Source organism: Sceloporus undulatus, chromosome 3 (assembly GCF_019175285.1).
Source record: "Sceloporus undulatus isolate JIND9_A2432 ecotype Alabama chromosome 3, SceUnd_v1.1, whole genome shotgun sequence".
Classification (NCBI taxonomy): Eukaryota; Metazoa; Chordata; class Lepidosauria; order Squamata; family Phrynosomatidae; genus Sceloporus; species Sceloporus undulatus.
In genome coordinates, this window is record NC_056524.1 from 136,698,912 (window position 1) to 136,724,970 (window position 26,059).

Genomic DNA, 26,059 nt, shown 5'->3' on the forward strand with positions numbered 1-26,059 from the left:
TTACATATTTTGCTATTTTTGGTTGTTGTTTTTTTAACTTTGAATCAGATTTATCTATCTATATATATGTTTAAAGGGTAACAAAAACAATGCACAGTTAACATGATTCAGCTGTAATGAACATCTATAGATCTGGCTGCTTTCAGTAGCAGAGACCTGGCCTTCTGGTTAAAAATTCAGTCAGAATCAATGGGATTTAAACAACCTTAACTTTTTAATTTTCACCTCATGCCCAGTATTATTGTCATATAACAGACAGCAAGGCACTCCAATGATTGTTCTTATGTTGTTCAGCCTGCAATTGATAGCCCTATCAAAGAAAATCCAAGACTTCACAAATTCAAGGCTCATCCACTGCAAGAATGGGAAAAAATATTTCTATCAATGGGGTAATGCATGTTTATGACATTGTACATTCATGTTTATGTCATAAAATAATAAATTTTCAAAGACGAATTTTAAATGTAGTTTGTTTTAATACCTATGTTTCTTGTTTTCTTCTTTTAATTGATGTATATTTCATCTGATGTTGTGTTCTTAACTGATACATATTTGTTGGTCTGTTGTTGTTCCTCAACTCGATCCATGTGGGGTGTGTGTGTAAGAATTAAATATTATTATAAGATTCTTCGTATATTAGAAGCTCTCTGGACTGGGACTGGTGACATGACCTGTCCTAATTATATCCAAACTATGCATCTCTGCACCTTGTGAGTGCACTTCGGGAAATGAATGCTCTAGATGATAGAGCTGAAGCAAATCTGCAATGCTGATGTTTCTTTCTTGTTGAGATTGATGCTTTAGATTTTGCTATGCTACATAAATGGGAAGCTGACATTACTGTTGTTGTTGTTACTGCTGCTGCTGCTACTGTTATTTAAAGATATACCATCTTTCTTTTTTTTTTTCAGAAGAAACTATCACCATAGTTTCAGAGAGGAAATATAAAACATTTCTTTCTGACTTTTTCTCTTGGATAAGGGAGAATTGTTGTAGCAAAAACATTTAGAAAATAAGGCTAAATGTAGATTATCAGCCCTGTAAAGCTGTCAGCTCAGATATAGGATGGGACACCTGTAACTTTAATCCTGAACAGATTGTAGAGCACGATAAGGTACTACAAAGCTCTGTCAAGATAAACGAAGCTATTTGTTCTCTCTTACCTTCCACACTCCAACTTTCAGCTACAGTCATCCCCTCCCAACATGACTCTTGCCTCTTTGGTGGAGAGCAAGGTAGAGGGGCTTGGAGAAATGCCCAGCTCTGTTTATGTTGCTTCTGCTTCTGGCCCCTTTCTCATGCTTTACACCTGTGCGTGGCAATAACTGTGTTGGCAGTAGCTGTTAGTTGAAGTTTGCAAGGTGAGAGAGGAAAGGCATCTTCACCAGCTTGACAAAATTTTAAGGTACTTCGCCCTGTAAAATTACAAGATTTCCATCCCATATCCAGTCTGGCAGTCCTACAGCATGGTAAGGACACATTGTAGAGCAGGAGTTATGAGAGTTGTGAACCATCAGATGTTCCTAAACTACAACTCTCATTTGTCAGCCTTAATGGCTAGAGTTGATGGGAGTTACAGCATAATCACATAAGCCTCAAATTGCAGACCTCTGCCTTAAAACTTACATACTTTTGAAAGCCTACTATCATTCCTGATTATTTTAATTATCCGTTCCTTACTACACTAAAGTCTGCATTGGATATGATCAATTAATAGATTACAAAGAACTTGAATATCTGATAGGTGAGAGTTTAAACAATCACAAATGGAATTTTGTGAAACGGGAAATTCAGGCCAAGGTGCTCTGAAACAGAGTCCTCGATATATGAAAAAAGCTTTGTTGTATTTTAAAAGAAGAAGGTAGAGAGATGAAGAAGGAAGAGATGGGGGGGGTGAATCACCTGATATGGGTGGGCAGCTTGCAGTAAACATGCGCCATGGAAAAATTAAAACCTCACTGCCCCCTAGAATAGGATGTAACACTTAAAAGAGTGGGAAAAAAATGATACAAACTCTAACTTTACCTTTACTAGCTTATTGTTGCAGAAGAAATACAAAAGTAGAAAACATTTCATAACATGTTGGAGTATTTCAACTAACCACCAATGAAATTATATTTGGGAGATGCATTTTAATTCTGGACACATTTTCAGAAGAAAAGAAATATCTCCATCATGGTAATGCCTAGTTTACATTCTGCCAAACAATTAAATGAAATCAGTATGTTACCGATTAGTTTCTGCTGCACCTATTAGTAGACACACTCAATTTGTCACATAGAAAACAGTATGTGAAAACAGCAGCTTTACACATTGTCAGAAAGAACACCAGCTATTCTGTCAAGGCTTTAAAAATCCTAATTTAAGTAGATAGATTATCCCATCCCTGAAATTGATTCAGGGACCACTTTGTAGGCAGGTGTATGTCTGCTTCTGTGTGTCAACAGCCTGAGACAGATGAGCCAAAAGGGGCATGGCAGCAGTGATACTAGGGTTCCAGACAGCGCAGCAACCGCACGGTCCGGAACGCGAGTATGTAATGGTAGTGGCCTGATGGCAGCATCCTGTCCGCACGGCCACCACCATTTTCAAGTAACGGACACATAGCATCTGCATGTCATGGCCAATGGAGCCCTCTTGACATAACCCGAGCACGGGAAAAACTGGGTTCTTTTAACTCCAGAGGGACGTTGTGTGGTCTCCTTCCGGAGTTAAAATGGGTGCCTGCAGACCGCCATTTTCTGGACTGTGCCTAAGTAAGAATATGTGAGGGGGGTGGAGAAAGAGAGAGAAAGAGAGAGAGAGAATATTGCATATTGGACCCTAGAGCCATTTGAAGGTTTATCATGTTCAATCCCACTTGAAGTCACTGCAATGGCATAGAAAAAAGCTTGCTTCTCTTTTATACTCTATGAAACCAACCCCTCAAGCGAAACTTGGAAAATAAAGACATGCCCATACCCATACCCTCAACTGTCCCAGTTTTTCAAGCACCATGCCAATTCCCACTTTTCAGCTGGTTTTAAAATGGCTTGATTTCTCTCTCCTCATCCCAGTTTCCCTTTCGCCTTCAACTTACTTCAGTTTTCACTTACTAAGTTCCAAGTGCAAATATACTTTGCACTCAGCAGTGGGGAGAGCTGCTGCTGCTGTGTGTCTTCGAGTCATTTCCAGCTTATGGTGTCCCTAATTCATGACTTTTCCTTGGCAAGATTTCTTCAGAAGACGTTTGCCATTGCCTTCCCATATGCGGAACCATTTTGTGAGTAGGCTCAGGCCAAAGTAAACTGTTTCAACCTCTCCTGCAGTTTTTCCTCATTAATAACTCTTCCCATCTTGACCAGACATTGATGTTGCTTGACCATATGTGCCCAGTTTTTCAGCTTTGAAGCACTGGGGAGGGGGTATCTACACCACTTCTGGGTTTCAAAAAAAAGTTACTTTGTGTGTTAAACAGTATGGAGGAGGCTATGTCCTATTCAAAAGACTGTCTCTCTTGGAATCTTTTAATAGTCATCTTTTTTTTTCTGGGACTAATAAATGAGTCCAAGACAGTTGGGGTGGGTGGGGGGGAGGAACCTTGGGAAATGTGTGTGGCCCAAGCTTTCCTTCCTACTGTTTTAATCTGTTTGGAAGATTGTTGTGTATCCCCAAGGCATGTCTACTGGTTACAAACACACACACACACACACACACACATATCCCAGTTTTGTTCTGATGCTTGCAGCATGTGTGTGTGTGTGTCTTCTTTTCCTTCTTTTTCTCCTCCAGAATGGCTTTTCCTCCATGATGTTTATTTACAATGAATTGCAATGTCCCACTCTCTATCTCTTTATTTCTTCTTCCAAGATATCTAGGATGTACCCAAGTGGGGCATCCATTTTTATAATATTGGAATTAATATCATTAGTTTTATGGAGGAAAGTTACTAACTCCAATGTTTCACTTCAGGCTATGTCTAAAAATAGGTTTACATTGGCTTTACAATTTTCTGATGGTGCAGAATGCCTCTACCATTCTCATGCTCTTTTGAGAAAAATAACTGAAGTGTTAGGACAGATGCAGATAAAAGCCCTCTTCAGGTGTTCAATATAGATAAATCTTAATACATAAAAGACCACTCATTGTCACTGTCTTCATTTAGTGATATTCACAAACCCTCTGTTATGTACTGAGGCTCTCCATATTATCCAGACACCTGACATGGAGATAGCATGTTTAGTGGAAGCTCTCCCTGTCAGAGTCTACAATGAAGAAGAGTAGGACTAGCCTTCTGGTTTTTCTCATGCATTCATATTACTGTAATCCCAAATGCCCACAAAAGGCTGCAGATAAATCCTTAAAAGGTTCAAAGATGTAGAGGTGAAGGGGAAAGAGTTGATTCAATATATGCACAAACATTTGATGACACAGTGTGCTAGTGTACAATTTTGGAAGGAGAGGAAGTTGTCTTCCCAACTAATTTCAAATGACAGGTTATCATGTCTTGATTCTGTAGATACACTGCAGAATGAAAGTGGTTTGACACCACTTTAACTGCCATGACTTATCTTGGGAGCATCTTGTGATCTGTAGTTTGGTGAGGCACCAGAGCTCTTTGACAGACCAGGCTGAATATCTATATTGAACACCTGAACAGTTAAAGTGGTGTCAAACTGTTTAAATCTGCAGGGGCTACATCCTCAGACAGCCTATAAATCTGGCCAATTTTCTGATGACTTAACCTGTACCACTATGCTGCTCATATGCACATAAGCTGTAAGCAATGAAGACATGGCAATTTTTACTACTGTCAACAGTGTGCACATTACTGCTGGAAACTACAGTGGCTTCTTATACCAAAGCAGTTGCTTGGAGAATTCTACATAATACACAGTGTCTTCACTTTTTGGTGGTGGGCCCACAGAGTTGTGCCCATTGACTTGATATTCTTGGTGTGAGGAAGCAGTATGGGTGTGTATGACTACCACTCAAACACTATTGGGATAAAAGGGACTAGACAGGCCATCCAATATCTTGACTTTTCTTGTTCGGTCTCCTGCCATTTTCTCTATCTCAACTGCTATCCCAGAATACTGATGGGGCACACGTCTATGAGCTTTCTGGAGTCATTCTAACTAGCACTAACACAAAAGGCATTTTTGCACTGCTTTAGACACTAATCATGAAAACAAGATCCAAATCCAATAACAAGTTTTGGTGAGGATTCTTTTCATGGCTTCTTTTCATGGGGACAATGTCTAAATGAGGCACAAACAAAATGTCAAGCTGAACAAATTCTTTTAAAGAGTAGTAAACATATGGAAGGAGCTGCTTATTAAGGCTCTGAATCAGAAAGCATAAATAAACCTATGAGACAGCTAGACATTTTTATAGAAAGAGTAGGTAGAGGCTTCCTACGGAAAGCTAGAGTGAAGATAACTTAAAGGGGACATGCATGCTTATAGCAGGAGACTTTCTGTCCCAATGATTATGCTTTCTTTTCCAAAAGCCTTTTCTCCTTTAGGCCACCTGCCAAGATTTATCAAAGCACCCTCATTTTTTATTCTCCTTTCTCTGTTTACTATTACCAAGGAGGCCAGCACAGAACAAATACTGCTGTCTGTGGAATTCATTTTCTAAGTAACATTTCCTGAAGAGCAGATATTCTTTGCCTTTTGTCTTCATTATTCCCTCTCTTTCAACCAAACCTTGTCAAGTGAGATGAGAATAGGGATTATGTTTATTTAGCTGAGACTCAGAAAGATTAAAAGAAACACACATCTGTATTGTCATCAATCCCAAACCCTTCTCCCAGGATACATGCCCACAAGATTTGGGGCCGAAAGGCTATTCTCTGTTATGATCCGCTGGAAATTAGAAAAAGCACCACCTCAAATCTTAAAGGTTTACTATAGATTAGGCTGAGATGACCCGGGCACTAGTGGGGGCAAACCAAAAACAAACAAAACAAACAGCTTCATTTATATACCGCTTCATACTGAACTAGCAGTGTCTAAGCAGTTTACAACTGTAAGCTAACCAATGCCTCCCTCCCCATGGAAGTCCATCCCACCACAAAGCCACAGTAAGAAATGTAAGCCCCTGCATCTCTCCATTTCCCACTTTCTCAAAAGGAAGCCTCTGACATAATTTAAACTCCCGATTTCCTACTTTCTTACAAAGAAGCTTCTCCCAAAAAATTTAATGCCTGCTTCCCACCTTCTCATAAGGAAGCCTTTCCCAGAATTTAAACTCCTGCTTTCCCACTTCCTTGCAAATAAGCCTCTGGCAGAATTTAAACCCCCTTTCCTGCCAATACACCACCTTGTCCCACTCCTTCTGCTCCTCCTTACTGAGGTGGATCAGTGGCAAAGGCGTTTACATTATGGCAGAGTATTTGTGATAGGATGGTTGAGAAGGTGGGAAGCAGAGCCAGGAAAGGATTTAAATTCTGGCAGAGCCAGTGTGGTGGGAAGGTGGGAAACAATGCAGGAAGAATGCCTTCTTGGTGCCCAGACCTTGACACCCAGGAAATATTAAATGTTAAATACTGACTTTAGCATCCATGTTTTTTTGTTTTGTTTTCGGAATCCATGGGGGGTTCTGGAACCAAACCCCCACAGATCTCAAGGGCCCTCTGTACTATTAAATAAATTGTTACTGAAAGCAAAAGAGGAATTCAAAATGTCCTTAAAAGATAAATAAATACATTGCAAATAAATAAATATCTTTATCAAACATTGCTGAGGAATATTTCTGAAAACCATGTTTACGCCTATATCTCTTGACAGATGGCATTTGGAATAGTAAAATACCCTGAGGATTACCCAGTTCTTTCAGAATTGCAACATTGCTGGAATCAATGCCTCAGAGATTCTAAATCCCTGGGTTCCTCTGTCTCTGAACATTTTGACTTCCACCCTCCCCATAAAAATATTGCACTAGGTTTTAGGTTTGTGAAACCACACAGGTTTATCAGTATATTTGAGGGTGTGGCTCTCCCCCTCTCACTGATGCAATACTATAAAGAATTACATTTTTACTTCTAATGCTCTATGTGTTTATGCGTGCAATTAAATTAATTTAAGCTTTCATATGTTTCTTTTATTATCATTTAATAGAAAATTTCTACTGGAGCAAAGCCACACAAAGAATTCAAATTCAAAGAAATTCCTTCCATGTGTTCAACTACTCCCTTTTTGTCCTCCTATCTTAGGAGCTTATCAAACACACTTTTGACTCAGTTCTGGGCATAGGCAGGAAACGCATGTGGCTGAGTGAAAATGGAGTTTATTGCATGCTAAATTGTCAGCAAGGCCCCATGCCATCGCTGACCCTAACCTGTCCCTGAGCCGGGCTGAGGTGCATGAATTTTGCTGATCTGAAAGCTTTCTTTCTCAGCCAGAATCTTTCTGGCTGAGCAAAATTAATGCGCCTCTCCTAACTCAACAGGTTAAGGTTGGCAATGGCATGCGGATGCCTCGCTGAGAGTGTAGCATGCAATAAACTCTGTTTTCACTTGGCCATGCACGTTCCCTGTGATAAGCTCTCTAGAAGATGTGAAAGTACATATATTGTTATTCCTTAAACTACACCTATAAATTACTTCCTCTTGTTGCAGGAATACCCAGACTAACATTATTATTAGATAATCCTTCCAAACATGTAAAATAGATACACTTGCACAATGCACACAAGTCCCTCTACACATACAGTGATTAATCTGCTCATTCACTGCAGCCATTTAGAACAGAATAGATCTGTACAATCTACATACCAGGAATGAAATGACCAGTTGCATGAACTGGTTTTGAGAAATAGGACATTTCATCTAAAATACAATTACAAAGGCAAACTTTTCCAGAACAACGCATATTCTTGTACATGTAAATAATAGGAACCCTGACTAAACTTGCTTCAGTTTGTGTCTTTGGACTATGCTGCCTGAGACAACCTACAATGTTACAGGCGTTGCCTTTCACGTTCACGCCAAAGCTTACTTCTTTTTTTCTACTTAAAAAAATTGGGCTTGTGAATCTCCAACTTGTGGTCCCTTGAAGGATTCTGAAATTGTATTGCATGCAGGTTCCAGCTTTTTTGGCTCATAGCCTACTGTGGTCCATACTTTTGCCAAATTTTGGCAGGCAACGATGGCCTGTGATGAATATGTTTATAACTCCTATTTCCAGCCTACCTCAGAAACAGTTTGGACCACCATGTTACATATGCCATCTTTAGTCCTCTATAGAAACAAAAATCTCCCTTTGAGGAATGCCAGGACCCAGACGATTCTAGGAGATCCTCAGCCAATCCAAGTTTTTTTCTGTGCCTACTGAGACCTATTTTAGGAAATTACTTAATTCAACCAGGTATGTACTGAAAGTGATCTTTTAAAGAGTGAAAAACTGATACTGCATTTTCAGACAGATCAATGTCCAATTATAAGTAGAGAGTCACTGGGGGATCACCCTTTGGCATTTATTACATGGAAAACAAGCTAGTAGTGAGGTCCTTCTTAAAAACATATATAGAATAAATTGCAAAGCAGCATCCTAAATATTCTACACAGAAAAATATCATATTGGATTCTTGACATGTTCAAAAAAATGAGCCAAGAGTGTCTTTGCTGATGAATGTGATACAACCCTCACTGTGCTGGAGGCAAAATTCTAGTTCTAATTAATCACCAATTAATAGAAAGCTTAGAATGTATTTCTGCTTAATTATAAATATAGCTTCTCATTAAGAAAGACTTAATTAATCAATTTTTAAAACATCCTCAGTGCTGTGAATCATTTTCCACACAACAAGCTGAAATGACTAACGGAGAGGAGAAAATGAATTCAAAATAATTCAGCTGTGTTCCTCCTCACTGTCTGGAAGAGTACAAGCAAAATGTGCAACTCACACAGAAAGACATACAGCTGGTGTACTTGGTTTAGCTGGCACTGAAATTGTGGGTTTCTTTTGAAATAAACAGCATTTGCAATAAATCAAATCAGACACAGATTTTGAAGGAACGGAAATGCTTATTTCTCTCAAAATATAAGCCAACTGAGAAAAGCCACTATTTTGATGGAAATCACTTCATTTTTGTCACAGTCCCCTACTAGTAACTTCTTTCTTTTGTAGAATGTGGATGATTTGTAGGGTGATTATCTAACTAGGGGGCAGATTATGGGCATAGACTACTGAGGACTTGGTCCACTCTGCCATCACATATTTCAGTGAGACAGAAAATTACAAACTGTAATTCAGAAAATTCTGGGTGTGTGCTCACTGGGGAATCTCACTAAGACCTTTATTGAAAGACAAGCTCCCTGTACAGAGAATTACCCACCACACTGATCTTGCTCCTCAATGGGCAATTGCAGGGTGCACTCTACAGTGCATGCTTAATTCACATAAGCAACATTAATCCCCAAAGAGTCTTGCATAACCTCTGTATTTGCTCCACAATAGACTTCACTAAAAGATGGGTGCGCCTTAGCAGGGTGCCTTTGTAAACCAGGCAGTTAGGGAAGAGTTCAGTGAATAGAGAAAAATAAAAACAAACAGATAGACAAAAAGCACTGCCACAGAGCATAGACTACCCCTTAGAATTTGCTACAAGGACAGATAAATACCAAAGCAACAGTACTTGTTGCCATGAATCTCTGTCATCATGGCTATTTAGTAGTCCAAACTTATCCTCATTTGAATGAAGCCATTGAACTGCAGCGGATCTTACTTCCAATTGCAGCTTTGGGTATAAGAAAACTGCAAGGCGACCCTTTATTGGTGTTTGTTGATTTTAAATACTTATTCTGCTCATATTGCTAAAACGGAAAATGTATACATGTAATTATATCATGGCTCATTCTCATGACTATGCATTTGTGCCATAACAAATGCAACTATCACAGAACAGCTCACTCCTAGCAACATTCTAACCATAACCCTATTGTCACAATTAACCATTTAGGTAAGTACCATTCCACCTATGCAATGGGGACGGGTACATGTGATAAGTCAAACGATGAGTCTAGCCATGCATGAGCAGTTTGCTTCTTCCAGTCACACTAAGATAAAATGGCAGTATACAATACATTTCTAAATTCCTCATACATACATGGCAGGACCCAAAGTGCTGCTCTGCAGTTGACCAATAATTTAGACAGACACAGTTGGATTTTTGTCTTTTTGTTTTCAAGTAACAAACTTTGTGCCATATCACTAAGTATTCCTGAAAATCCCACATGACCCATGAAACTAGTTCTATGGGTTCTTTGGATCACTTTGGACCTCTAAAAGCTCATGTGACTATTATTACTATCTTCTTTTTAGAGGCCAAACAGTCAGGATAATTGTGTGTTCAATTTGACGTTTTGAATGCTTCCACTGTATGTACTATATACTGTACACAGTGCATGTATCCAAATGTCAGATAGAACACACAATTATCCTGCTATTTAGAAACAGGTAAACACATGCATATCTCTGTGTGTAAATACGTACACACGTGCATGGGCATGCATACACACACAGCATATTTTTCTGCTGTATACAGGCTAGAAACTGTAGTTTTACCACTGTGATAGCATTATCAATGGACTTGTCTAGCATGATAAATTGCCAGCAGTAATAGGTTTCTAATCATTGCAGACTTTGCACACAGTGGTCGCTTCACTCACCTTGTTCAAGCGGCTGGTTTTTAGTTGAAGTTGTTTTCATCTTGAGTGCCTCCCTAACCGACATGTCACAACAGGAGCCTTTGTTAGTATCTTGGTCGCTGTCAGCTTGGTCACTGTCCCCATGCCCACTGTCTCTCAAACTGGCTCGTTCAGGGTCCTTGAACGTGGAGCTACTGTTATTTGTGCATTTTAAAGAGACAGAGAAAGAGAGAGAGAGAGAGAGAAATGTGTTAAACTTGTATTTACTTCCCCCAATTTGAATTGTACTCTCTGGCAAAGCAATTTTGACAAGAATGCAAATGGGGAAGCCCAGAAAAGTTATTTAATAAGCCTTACCTTTGAACAAACTGCTGCCTGCTGCCCATGTAATTGGGCTCTGCGGGAAAATTGTCTGTCTGTGAAAGAGAAGGAAAAAAAATACATCTAGTTGTACACTGGACAAATCTCCTGCAGAGCAACAAGATTTCCTAGAGGATGAATGATTAATAATTCAAAAAATATTTTCCCCCTTAATCTTCAGATTTGTACATTTTAATTAAATTGAAAAATGCTGATATATAATTATGTACTCAGAACAATTAAGTGATCCCGGTCCACAAATTACCTGCTAAAACAATCAAGGAAGATTTACACGAGTGACGTGAAAATATGTTGCACAATTAGATGGATCCTAAGCTCATCTTAACCTTTATATATTAAAGCAATTTCAGATGAGAACAGCAGCTTACCACCACTGCACACTGCCTATCAGAGTAGCACACTTCCCATTTATTCTCCAGATCAACAGTGTATCATGCATTTTTTTCATGGACTGTTTATCTATAAACTCTCAGATTAGATGTTATGGAGAAAAAGCTGGCTAGCCTTCAGATTGATGCAGTAACTTTCCATGTGTATATTCCTTCTTAATCAGTAAATGTGTGGTCATGCAATCCCAATAACACACTATTTTGCACTCTGAACTAAACAGCCTAGTAAGCACTGTACTGTATGAATAGCTATTCTCAGGTACCTGTTAACAAACTCATAAAATGGCCTCAAACCAGGAGATACTCTCATGCAACAGCAAGCTACCCACCAGCTATTGAAAAGAAGTTGCCACTCTCTTCTCTCATGTAACTACTTGCCTAAATACCTGACATACCTAATATCATTCAGCCAACACATGATCTCATCTTCCCTCCAAAGAAAGATGAACTAGATCAAGTATGGATGGAATGTGGATTGGAGCTAATAAGGCTTTTAAACATAGTGGAAGTTGCTTGAAGCCCCATTGCTTACCTTGAAAACTAGGGATGGAAAGAACACTCAAAAGAATTATTGAGAAATGATCAGAAACACATTTTTCAAGTGTCAAGAAAACCTGATGAGAATACTGGAGTGACAAGAGTCTTTGCAGTACAGGACATATTCTGTGCAAAAGTCATACATGGCTTTTTTTTAATATGCTGGAAACAGCAACTTCTTCAGAGAAAACAGTATGTCTGTACACAAAAATATGCACATTTTTCATATACAGAGTAAGTTTTGAACTGCAAGTAGTCTTTGAAAACCATGGAGTTTTCAAGCCACTGACTTTCTCACAAAGGGAAAAAATTGCTAAAATTACTTGTTGCTTTCTTCAAAAGTAAAATTAGTAAAGAACTGCATCTCTATTTCAAGCACATTTGTTTTGTGGATATTGAATTTCGCATTCAAATGACTTCAAATATTTCAGTCTTTTTACAATTAATTTAAATAGGGCAATAACCTGTTCAGTTTTTTATTACTTGTAAGTGGGGATGGATGCTTCCGCCCTCCTCCAAATGACTTTCCTATGATGACAGGGAAAAGTTGGAAGATAACTATGTTTGATGTGGCCATAGAGCTCAACATGACAGGAAATTTGGAGAAGGCAAAGATCAACACTAATCCAGCCGTCCTCTTGGTATAGTAGTTTGGTATGTACTGGGATTTTTAAAAATGTACTTATACCTATTTATACTTCACCTGTTCTTTCAGGAAATTAATCCTTTGCTCAGCCTCCTATGTGTGAGTTACACATTCCTCTTTCATCTGTGACTATGTGAGTTGTTTACTAACTATAACCTTTCTAAATATATCCAAAGGGCAACAGCAGTTGCTTCCATTGTCAATAGCATCACTTCCTTGCACCCTCATATAGTTAAGCACTTCCTACACAAACTACAACATTCCTCCTAAGTCAGAAACAACAATTACAGGCAATTTGGGCCGGCAGCTTGTGTTAAAAAAATTAAGGCAACAAGTACAAGAATGATGGATGTGCTTGATTGTGAATCTCTAGCAAACCCTTACTGGCTTTAATAAGTGCTTCGAAGCAGTGGCTCTGATACACACAGTTCTGCAAATCAAAGAGTTTGGTGTTTGCTTTTAAGAAGTTGGCTTTCATCTGTTCAATCAGGAAAACAATCAACTGGGTTCAACTTAACCAAAGTTATGCTCCATTTCAGAGGAATGTTACATTGCATATTTCCAGGACCAGTGGATCTTTTTACAAGTACATACTTTAGATCGGGTCATAAGCTAAAACTTTGATCATATAATAACTGAGGCTCAATTTTAACCAAAGTCCCTTGAGAACTCTTATTCTGGGGTAACAATAGCTTTAATTAATTAATTAATTAATTACACAGTTGTCCTATGTCAACTCTAAAAGGAAGGAAACCTGAAAATATTGAAGAAGTCCTTTCCTGCTAAGCACCAGTATTTGCTTTTAATATTTTAAATTTACATTATGCCACACATGTTTAGTTATAGATTTCTAAATAATTCAAAGGCATATCTATTACGATACAGTGGGCTCTTTGTATACACAAGGGATCCACCCACCTATCCCTTGTGTATGGGAAAAACTGGGACTTCAAGTACCATTGATTTCAATGGTGGCACACTTCTGCACACCACCGCTGCACACACACCACTGTGCCCCCCCCCCCCCCGGGCTTGTCATCTGCATGAGCTCAAGTATGTGTATGGCAAGCCCACATTTGGAGTGGGCACACTGTACTCTGGTGTAAATTTAGTTATCGTATATACTATCTGCCCCGTGAATTGCAAAATATGCAGGACCTCAAGTTCCATTGTTTCCAATGGCACACAATGTGCAAGCAACCATGCTGGCACAGTCATATGCACGCACTGCTACTGGGGAGAATGGGGCGGGGCCATTCACAGATGCTCCAATCCACTTAAGGCAAGTCTGCCAATGGTACTTGTGCATAAGTTGAGAAATATTAGTCCAAAAACTGACCCTAAGAACTTATTGATGCTAGAAGTGATCTAGAGAGAAGTGAACTCTGGCCTGTTCCTACACACACACACACACACACACACACACACACACACACACTTACACACTGATTCATTTCATGAAAAATATTGTTTTCTCTCTTCAGTGTTTCCTTCCCTTCCCTGTCCAACTGGGAGGAAAGAGGAAAATGGGAATTAGGTTGTTACAGAAGCCAGAACTTCACGCTGTGCCTCTGTGCTTTACATGTCCAAGCTAGATGGGAAGAGGGGATGATTCCAAAAAGAAAGTGGGGTGAGGCCCACCAAAGTTGTCAGGATGGGATTCTAAGGAGAGGCACATGCAGTAGCATTGTCAAGCATGTGCTTAAGTCTCCAGTTGAAATGAATAGTATTTAGAAAGGCTTATCACTGGATGGATTGTAGCCTTCATTTGGTAATATTCCTGTTATGAACTGTGAAATAAGTACAAGATAACTAAAGAAGAGAGGACATTTGCAGCATTTGTGGAAACTGGCCAAAATCTAGAACTGAATCACCCTTGTATTATCTTCTGCTAGAATTCTTTGGGACAAACAGAGTGAGAGGGAGCTGGTATCTTTCACAGAATTCCAGCCACAGTATATATCCATCACTGATCTTTGCAGCTGACTTGGTGACAAGGCTCCTACTGTGTTCTGCATCACTTCACGCTGTGCCTCTGTGCTCTGCTGCAGCTCTGAGCTCTGAGCTACGGTGCTCAATGTGTGCGGCAGACACAGCATGTTGCAAGATGGGCAGGACTGGCCAGGACAGAACAGGGATTGACCATCCTCTCCAACATTCAGGACACTCTTTGTTCTGAATATTTAATGTGCATGAATAAAATAGCGTACAATGTCGGAACCAGCAACTCTGAAATGTCTCCTGGCTTCTGCACACACTTCACCCATTGTGATGTCATTCTGGCCTTCTTGAGATAATATTACTGGGCCAAATAAATGAACTAAGGAAATTATCTGTAGCCTATATATTAATAGTGAGTGCATTCCCTGAATGCTGGTCCATATGTAATTAAACAGTATTATCCATGAACAACAGGAGGCTATCAGTTTGTTTAGGAGAATCCTACAGTTTACAGAAATACTGAAATCAAAATTAGGTGGGGAAAACAAAGGAGGCTCAGTGAGCAAATAGCTGGAATAGAGGTCAGAAAACACTGGATATCAACTGGGAAGGAATGGAAGATTGAACATTAGGAATCAGGGAGGAATGGGCTGAAATATCCTGGAAAAGAGCTAATCTGACTGGCTGGAATGCTGAACATGAACAGTTCACACTTCAATATGTTCTTGTAAAATATGGTACTAAAATGGTAGTTGATCACTTAGCAGACAATAATGTATAGCTAGTGTGTACATTATCTTGACATAGAAGCTACATTACCTCTTCTTTCTACTGACTTTTCACCTCCCAGACTCATTAGGCCTAAACACAGTTAAAAGGGGCAGGTGAATCTTGCCAATTCTGAGGGCAAGAAAGAGTCATTGACAGCAATGGGGCAGGGGGTTGTAGGTCCAAAACACACTGCAAAAATAATCCAGTTTGAGACCACTTTAACTGCCCTGGCTCAGTGCTAGGGGATTCTGGGAACTGTAGCTTTGTGAGACATTGAGCCTTCTCAGTCAGAGAACTCTGGCGCCACAATAAACTGGATTATTTCTGCAGTGTGTTTTGGACTGTAGTCAAGCTACAATTTGTTGTGGGCAAGATGCATTTAATTTTTAGTATATGCAAAAGTTTAATAAAAATAATTAAAAAAAACCAGACAGGCTAGGAAGGTGGTCATCACATAAATAGGCAGTAATACACTTTCCAAGTATGTAATGTAGAATCTTGTCAGTAAGGTCTTGATCCACAGAAACACATAGACAGAGTTGATACAGTGTAGCAGTATAAGTGTGGAGTTTGGACCCCTGGAAACGAGATTCAAATCTGTATTCACCCATGGAAACGCATAGGGTTTGGCAAGTTGCATTCTCTCAGCCTTAGAGGCAATGGCAACTCTTATCTGAATAAATCTTTTCAAGAAAACCCTATGTCAGAGTTGACTTGATTGGAGGTGACTTGAAGGCACACACATTATGCCTTCAAGTCACCTTGAAGGCTTTTCATGGTGACATGTCCCTCCCATACAGACAAGCACATGCCTGGGACATCTCCCAATATGGCACTACAGTGAGCCCGCGCCATATCCGGGGTCCTTATAGGCAGCTTTCAGTATACGCTGAAATGGGTGAATGCCCAGTGCACGCACGCGGCGACCACAAGCCCCATTATATTCAATGGGGCTCATGAATGGCAAGCATGGCCATGGGACGTACATGCGGCCACACAGCAAGCACAAGCCCCATTTCATATTATAGGGCTCAAGCATATGCGTTTTTTGCTTTATGCGGGGGGGGGAGTCGGGTCTAGAACGGATCCCCGCATAAAGCAAGGGCCCACTATATATTCAAATAAGGTGCCATAAACTGCCCCTAGAATCCTTACTTTATTTTAAGTAATGATGGCTTTCTCACCATTGGCCTCTGATCCTTAACAAAGAACCCTTCCTATAAAAATGACTGCCAACTGTTCCATCAGCACAGCAGGAGACTGTTTTGTTCAAACACAGCATGACTTCTCCAAATATTTAGTGTGCTTTTCTCACACAGTATTATTCTGTACATCACAAGGCTTCAAAGGCCCAGGGAGAGCACACAGCAAGGAAGGGCAAATGCTGGAGCTTTCTGCAACTGATGATGGTCTCTTTTTCTTTTCATTTAATTTATCTGACACCTCACTCTAGAAATCCCTCCCACAGAAGTCCTCCACTTATTTGACAGGTTAGGGACCAAGGCACTGTCAAAAAGCAGAAATCAAGAAAACGTGGAAGCTACAGTGCTCTGATCCCTAACCTGTCAAATAAGGGGGTACACCTATGTTGAATGTAGGAGGGATAATATTTTAAATGTATCTATTTTCTTTTTATGCAGCGGAGCATTTTGGCTAGGCATTGGCATGAGCTGAAGAAAACACTTGAATGAAAGTGGGAGGGCACCCACAGGCTTGATGGGCATGTCCAGACCATCCAACTGGATGGCTGAAGAAGACAAAGAATGAAGTGCCTCACTGTCATTGTCACAAAGCAGCAAGAAGCAGAGTCTGAACAGAGGAACTGGCTGTGTGACATCACCACCATGAGGAAAAGGAAGTGGTGGTGGAGCTGGCAGGGGTTGCAGTAGTGGTGATTTTGGCTTTGCTTGGCTTGCTTCATTCAGCACTTGTAATTGTGGGATTTCCTACTCTGACACTTTCCCTCCCTCCCTACTTTCTCTAAAGCCGTAGATAAATAAGATTTTCATACCTGCCTCAAATGTCACTCAATCGTCCCTAAAAGGTGGAGAAAGCACACATGTCTGGAATCCAGGCACACTTCCTCAATCATCAGGGAAACATTGCTCCCTCCTTTGTGTCCCTGAATCATTCCTGGGGAGCAAATTTCCTAGGAACGCAAAATTTACATTCGTTGGAGGTCCGCTCTCCTTGTGACGATTCCCTGACAATGGAAGAAGTGCACTTGGCTACCAGACACACACACTTCCTCCATCTTTTCAGGACGATTGAGCAACATTTGAAGTAGGTATGAAAATCTTCATTGATGGCAAAGGGGAACAGTTCAAAGTAAAACCTGGAGTGGATTCCGGTGGTTCCAGTGTCATTGAGTTTGTCAATAGACCACTTGCCTACGTTGATCATTTTGGGTTACTGAACTTTTTCTTGTGGCAAGTATGCTCTTAAACCACCTCCCACCAGCCTGGTGGGAAGCTTCAAACATATATGGGTACATTTGCATGAGTCAGTAGCATTTCTGAAGCCATCTGCAGATACAATACATGATGACACATGCAAGCTGCTCAAGGTTATTGTGGCAACAGTTTGAATTTAGAGAGATGTTCACCTAGCAAACTATTGAGCTAGAGGCAGAGTAGCCTAATCAGAAATCAAAAGCAGCTGAAGAAACTTCAGAGGTGGAACCTACTAGGTACACTCTTTATATGAAAAGAGTTGTTACAGTGCGCACATGTCTTGTGTGGATGCATTTTGCGCAGCTTCCAGATTACCCGGAAGCCACGTGGGGAGGGAAACAATGGCATGCGTGCCCGTGGCACACACACGCCGCTCCACAACATGCACAAACCCCATTATTTCCTATGAGGCTCAAGCATAGGTGGATTTTCCCTTATGCTGGGGGATCTGGAACGGATCTCCTGCGTAAGGAGAGGGCCCACTATATTTATAATTTTAGTCTTACTATTTAATGAGCCAAACAAATGTATCAAGGTCTTATGGATCATGTTTATTTTCTTTTTTCTCTTTGGGGTTGGGTCTTTCTATCTTCATAAGCTGACTTTTGCTTCATGTTAAATTTACAGAATTTTTATATGAAACAATGAGATGTAGGAAGCAGGCGGGAATATCTTTATGCTTATGAAATGCAATGGGAGAAGAAGCAACCTGAAATAACTGCATATAGACACACTCTTGAGGAAGTCGTCAAGTCATAAACTCAGCTAAATGTGCATGGCTTATGAGCATGCAACCTATGTGCTCTTCTTTCTACATGATATGCTGGTTCCAGTTTAAACTAACTATTTCAGTTTCCCATTACATTAAAACTGGTAAGCTATGGGTTAATGGCAATTTATTTACCATTTGATTTCATACGTTGTTTAGTACAGAGATACTGAATTATTTTTCCAGTGTAATGGGAATCTGTAGCTGAACTAGCAGCAAAGCTGATATGGGGAGGGATGAGCATGTGGGTCCAAAACTCATCCTGGGCTTAGTAAGGGACAAAACAGATAGCCCATTTGCGGTGGCTTCCCAACATCTTGGGGAGTGTTATTTAGATGATGCAAGCTTCCAAGCCTGCAGGAAGCCCCTGTAAAGCTGCCCACCTGACCACATAGGGGGCAGCTTTGCAGTGCTCTGTCAGCTCAATGTTTAAATACCTCATGCCACAGGACCATCGCATAACCGTGGAGATGGCAGAAAAACCAGTGTTTTGCCAGCTCAAAAAGGAGTGATTTTCTGCCATTTCTTTTTGCACCAGCAAACAGCTGGGTTGGGGGCATGTTGTGTTGTTAACATGGTCCCAACCTGGCATTCAAAGGACTGGTATTAAGCCACCCCTTTAAGGCTGTCTGTTCTGGCCCTAAGTATGGTTTATTAAAGAATTCAAAGATATAGCCGTGTTAGTCTGTAGAATCATTAGACAGAGCGATCATGTAGCACCTTTGAGAGTAACTGAAAGAAACTGGCAGCATGAGCTTTCGTAGACTTCAGTCTAAGAAAGTTCATGGTACAAGATCTCTCTACACATAGTTTATTAAGTCTTAGAGCTTAATAGAGCCACTGAGCAGCGATAGTTGCACTCTACTAAATCACAAAAGTTGTGAAGGCTCCAGACCTGTATTTTAAAACAAAGACTGCATGAGCTACAGAGCCACTGGAGAACGAACAATTTCAAACAGAGCAGACCAATGGAAGAACAGAGCATTTTCTTGTGCTTGCTACTTTCTCTATAACTGTTTCCTTCCAGGCACAGGCTCCTAGTTGGACTCAAATTACAAGAAAATAAATCCCATCTAAACATAATTAAGGTTTTTTTCCCCTTTAAGACCTGTTCAACAATGGAATAGACTGCCTCAGAGGTGGACTCTCCATCCTTGCAAGTCTTTAAACAGAGGTCATTGGGGCATCTTTCAAGCGTGTCTTAGTTGTGTATTCCTGCACTGCAAGGGGTTGGACTGCATGGCCCTTATGGCCCCTTCCAATGCAATGACTCTATCATTGTTAAAGCGGAGACATGAACAATGGCTTTGGATGCAGCTGATCAGTCTGCCACTTGAGTATTGTTGTTCTAACCCAGGATGCTTTTGCATTCGTCTTCTGGAATGCATATAGTTCTTAAGAGCCCACTTGTACCTTTAAAACCATATTGACAAGTGCTTCTTAATACTAGCTGATCATCAGCTGTTGTAATCATAGAACAACAATTGTAAAGAAGGTTATGTTCTCATATTAAGCGTGCTGGGAGATTTTGTTCTGGTGTACTTTTTTAAAAAAGAAACTGACATGCTGTATTATGTATTAGTCACTAAAAAGCACAGACATGCCATTCAACTAAATTATTATCATTCTTGGAGTAAAGATGGAATTATTTATACAGTCTATATCAGTCCTTGACTCTTCATTTGGGAGAGCCACTCATCTTGCACCAATCATTAACTACCCTGATTCATCCAGCAAATGTATTTAGTATTAGTATATTAGTATTGGCATAAACATTTAATACTGGTATAAACATTTACTTGTAACTTTTAAAAAGGAATGGATATTTAGTATTAATATTTTTGAGGAAATGTATGTTATTATGTAGGCAGATTTTAACGAAGTGAATTCTTGGGAAATGTTTTCATTCAAGGCACACAGTAATATGAACAAGCATTTCTATCCAACAAATTTCAGCAACCATTAAATTTAGGAACAAATTGGCATTTTCTTCTTTTGAAAAAAAAATTCAAAATGTAGCATAAATTCATTTGGGGTGAGGAGATTTTTTTTTTAGAAAAACAAACACACATTTTCTTCTATTTTCCAGTATAAAGAAAAACACTAAATATTTCCAATGTAATTACCTATTTATTTGAATTCTGTAAATGAAGCGAAAAACCTTCCCATATGGAGTAAACCTTTCAGGGTCTTATTCCACTGTATAGATCTCTGGCCGGTCCCTTCAGTAACACTTCAATGGTATGCTAATCTCTGGCTATTTTGGGGCCAAATCATTTTAGAACCATGCACATGCATTACTTGTTTGATCTTGCCTTAACTACTGCACGCCAAACAAGTGAACTACTGAGGACCATTGTGTCGGAAGAATTATTAAAGTGCTGTAAGTAGTGTTACCTACCAATGGCACCACTTTTCCATGGAGGTTGGATTGCATGCTTCTGCAGAGCAAGGGGTTATGCTGACAGCAGCAGTGATGCTTCTGAAGAGCCAGTCTAAATGTGACAAACAGCTACTGAACAACAGCAGTAGTGGAGAGTGACACTGGCAGAGGATCTTTCAAAGGCAATGGTACTGGCACCATAGCTAACGCTTGTTTGTTTTGTGCAGATTGAAGCATTGTAACATCTTTTTATTATGAAAATCCTTTGAACATGTTTTATCATGAAAATCCTACAGCAGCACAATCCAAAATGAAGAAAGAGATGGGACTTTCAGGGTGGAAGACACTTAACAAGCTACTGGGTTACAGCAGAGGAAAACTATGAGTAGTGCTGTGTCTTCTGGAATGGCACAATTAGACTCAAATTGAAAAGATGTTTAGATGCTGATGTGCTCAGAGGTGAAAGGAAAGTCCAAAGATACACAACACATATTATAAGAAAATTGAATGTGAGAAATATGAATTAGGGAAGCTAGACATAGTAACACAAGAAATGGAATATATAAACATTGCAGTACTTGGGGTATGCAACGTAAAGTGAACAGGAATGAGATATTTTAGAATCAATTAATTATGCAGTTTTACTCAGGAAATGAAAGCTTAAGAAGAAGTGGGGTGGCATTAATAGAAAGGAGAGATGCAACAAAAGCAGTCAAAGGATAAATGCAAAGTCTGACTGAATCATAACAATAAGACTTTTGGGAAAACGCAATAGAGCCATAATCCAAGTTTATGCTGCAACTACAGAGGCAGATGGGGAAAAAATGAAAGATTATGTGCTGGAGTCCAGGAGAAAATTGATCACAAACTAAAAGAGGCATTCTGGTTAATTGTAGACAAATGTAATGCAAATGTAGGAAACAGAGTAGAATAAAAGACTGAAGGAAAATTTATCCTAAGATCAAGAAAAGAAACGGGAAAGTGGCTGAGTGAATTTTATGAACCCAACAGTTTAATAATTGCAAACACATTATTTTAACAACCCAAGAAGTGGCTAAATATACGGACATCACCTAATGACCAATACAGAAATCAAACTACATAAATGGAAGCAGAAGAAGGAGAAGCTCCATTCACTCTTCAAAAACAAGACCAAAAACAGATTTTGGAACAGACCATGAACTGCTAATATCAAAAATTAGAGAAAAGCTAAAGAAGAACACTAAACCAACTATTATGCCAAAATACAACCTGAAGAACATTTAAAGATAATGTGAAAAAAAAATTGCATTATTAATCCTAATTGACTGGGAGCCAATGGACCTTCAGACTGAAGCCAAGGACATTGTTAAGGAGGAATTTTAAAATACATAGTTTACACTCCCCAACCCACAATAAAAGAAGTCTTAATGTTTGATAGAGTCATCTCTTCAAGAAGCTAAGGACAGATGAAAAACAAAAATAAAACATGACAGAAAGGGAGTCAGAACCCTGAATGCAACTCTTCAATGACTTATGTGCAGTGACAAAGAGAACTACTATAAAAATAAACGTAGAGAAATAGAAGATGACAACAAGAAAGGAAGAACAAGAGACCTCTTCTACAAGATCCACAAAATCAAAGAGAAATTTAAACTAAGAGTGGGCATGCTGTATTGCATGATCAAATAGAAATAAAAATATGATTAAAAGTATACACAGAAGAACTATATAACAGAGAGGAATGGATAACAGATTCATTTGCTAAGGTAAAAGGCAGTAGCAAAAGAGGAAGACTGAATAATGGATAGATACACTCAATCAGACAAGCTAAGGCCCTGAGTTCAAGATCTGAGCAGGATAACAGGAAGGTTTGGAAGTTACTCACTTGGAATACCAGAAGTCAAAGTCAACTTGATGGCAGTTAACAGCATCAATATTCTGTTACATCTGTGGCAATTCTTTCTCACATACATGTCACTCGTTAATCACTTAACAAATGATAAAATGCTTGTATGAAATACAGTTGTGTTACTTTCCATAATCTCTTTCTGTAGACAGATCCAGTTCTATCAGCCATTATTAATTAGGAGGAAGGGGAAGGGGAATTACTATTACTGCCAATATGCAGCAAGTGAACTGTTTTGCTAAGTATTTTTTATCTATGTGTAAAAATCTTTAGTGCAATTCTTGAGGTTGTGAAAGTCAAAACTGCTGTACTTCCTAATTCAATCAAAGCAATACCTTGCCACCATTTAATTAACTATTCAGAGCCTTGATGTCTTATTTGACTTCCCAGTTAGCATCAAAACACAACCAAGTAGAATCAACCATCCCCTTTTTGTCAACTGTCACATAACTGGAAATCTATTACTATTCTAGTCTCTCGTTAGTTTTCCTTCCCATAACTAGAACTGATGTTAGGATTTCCCACTCAGTGTCAGGACAGTCTTCTTATTGGCATAAGGGTTAAAGATCTGTCTATGTATCTACACTCCTGGTGTTCATTTACTTCCTAGAAAACATTTGCTATGACTCTAAATACAGTTTTCCTGCCTTCTTTTTGGAGTCATACTGATTTTAGCATATGCTCACCATTAGTCAAATCATAAAGAAAGGGATTACTGTTTACCTTATTGTCTCTCCACTTTCTCTTTCTCTCTGTCTCCTTTTAAGATCATGTATGTCATTTAAGTATGGGTGTTCACTTTTTAACCTGCCTCAAATGGTCAAAATATTATCTGACATTAGAAAAAGGTGAGGGACGCTGAATAAATTATTATGTTAAGATTGATTGATTGATTGATTGATTGATTGATTGGCTTTCTACCCTACTTTTATTCTGGGATGGGATACAAGGTGGATACCCAATGTTAAATGTTTACTGTAACTCCCATAGGAATAACGTTAATATATGAATTAACCTAAACACCCATACCAAAGTGTTTTTACATAATACTAGAAACTGGTTGTATGAAGAGGTAGTTGGTGAAGGCAATGCATCAAAGCTACAGTACACCTTCCTCCCTATCCTCCTTGGAGGAGAAAAATGGTCCCATGTATTTCTGATTCTCAGACCACACATGTGTGTGTGCACGCATGTACACACACACCAACCACATCCACCCAGAGCTGATTTGAGAAGGGAACAGATAAATTAAGGACCCTGGTCCCTTTCCCCTATTCAAACCATTCAAGCCAAACTGTGTTAGAAGTAAGACATCTTCAGGAAGACTTCACATCTCAAGAAAGTCCCAGGTTTAAGGCAGGGAAAAGTGTAATCTTATCACATTTTTCTCCTAGTGGATGATTGTCAGGTTTTAATTCAGCCTATATTTAATCAAATGATGAAAGGTTTTAATCTGAAATCTACAGTACAGTTTTATGCATATCTGCTTGGAACTGTATTCCACTATGTTCAACAGTTAATTAAATTGTTGAAGTTCTTCCAACTCAACAATGAGGCCTTTTTTTTTTAATAGTGCATAGAACTGCCCTCCCAAAAAATAGTTGGGTACCTAGCTTCAGCTAAGCAAATACAATTACCAGTCCAATACAAATAGAAGAAGAAAAGTCAGCTATGTAGCAGGGGTTGAAGTCCAAGAAACATGTATCTTTCTTGCTACACAAGCCACTGTCAAATAGTATATTCATTGCTGGGTATTAACACATCTGGGACACAAATCCTTTGTATTCCTCCACTAAAATGTTTATCATTTTGCAGTTCCAATTTACTATACAAATTTTATAAATGATACAAAGTGCATGATCCATCCTCCCTTCCTGGACCCTTGAATTAATTGGGTACCACATTAAATACTACATTTTGCTGTGGTATTAACTGTGACATGATTTAAATGTTAGAAGTTTCTTTTGTTCCCTATAGTTTTGTGCCACCTGATCTACCTGATTTTGCTTGCTTACTTGCTTAACATTTTTGCTCTCCTTTTCGTATGAAAAGGCTCCAAAAAGGGCTTTCAGATCAGTCTGAAACCCAATATGTTACAATAGAGGAGAAAGAAACGTGGAAGGATGAGAAAAACAAGCAAGTCCTGGGATCATTTCTTCTCAAAGTTCTTTGCCCTAGTTTTATGTAAAGCCTAATTTTATTTTACTTTCATTGTTTGTGGATATTGTGTGTGTAAAAACATTTTAATATTGTAAATTTTTGATACTGTACAAAATCCAAAGTATTTTTTGGGAGGTTCCTATAAGCTTGCTCTTACCTCTTCACATCACTTGGGACAAAGTGAACAACTCCTTTGTAGTATTCAATGTTCACAGAAGCTCCTTTTCATTGCTAAACTAACATTATTTTTTGGTCACATTGTATATTCTTCTCTTTGCTACTTCAGATCCTGGAAACTTGTAAATGAAAATTATGATTTTTCATGTAATTACAGTAGGTGCCTACTTCTTCTTACACATAGAAGTTTGAAAGGAAAATTCATAAAGTATATATGTGTGTGTGTGCGTGCGCGTGCGTGCGCGCGCACACACACACACACACATATTATATATATGTGAAAGACAGATATTTGGTAAAGTAAGCACTACACACCAGTTATAAATAACATGCCCTGAATCCATGGTTCCCCCCTCTGTAGAATCCAAAGGCTGAGAACTACATTCCTACGAAACATGCTGGGAGAATTTTCATCTTCAAACTGCACCCAGAATGAATTGTCTTATTAGTGAAAGATTTATTCTAAAATCTAACAAAGATTTAAACATTAATCAGATTTATGAATATGAGGCTGCTGGAATATTCATAGTTTTTCCTCTAGAATTACAAGAACAAGTATCACATTTTCAAAATGTATGATTCAGTGCTGGCCTTAGTGCAGGTAGGTGTTCGTACCTGAAATTGTAATAAAGCAAAATGTCTTTGCTGACTTTAACTGCTTTTTAATTAAACATTACTAGGAAAAATGAAATGGAACATCTCTACCCTTTATCAGGCTGCCACTTAATATCTCATTCAAGCATATTCCAGATCTCCCCCCAGAAACTTTAATTCCAAGTACTTTCCCTTCACCGCCACAGTAATTTCACATTAAGGCAATAGCTCTGCAAGACAAGAGAAATGCAACCTGCCAAATCCAGTTTGAAAGAACAGACAATGGCTGAGGTTTCCTTATAAACTGTGCATTTTGGCTCAGAGCAAGAATAGGTT

At 39.1% G+C, this 26,059-nt stretch overlaps 1 protein-coding gene across 4 annotated transcripts in view; it reads right to left on the reverse strand.

The window, feature by feature from the left end:
* Positions 1 to 26,059, reverse strand: part of PCDH17 (protocadherin 17) — a 195,691-nt gene that overhangs the window by 119,647 nt on the left and 49,985 nt on the right. For all 4 annotated transcript variants that reach the window (XM_042459787.1, XM_042459786.1, XM_042459789.1 and 1 more), the window contains exons 2-3: positions 10,992 to 11,050; positions 10,656 to 10,828 (exon numbers count right to left, since the gene is read on the reverse strand). In XM_042459787.1, coding sequence (XP_042315721.1) covers positions 10,656 to 10,828; positions 10,992 to 11,050 — 232 coding nt within the window. The remainder of the gene's footprint in view (positions 1 to 10,655; positions 10,829 to 10,991; positions 11,051 to 26,059) is intronic.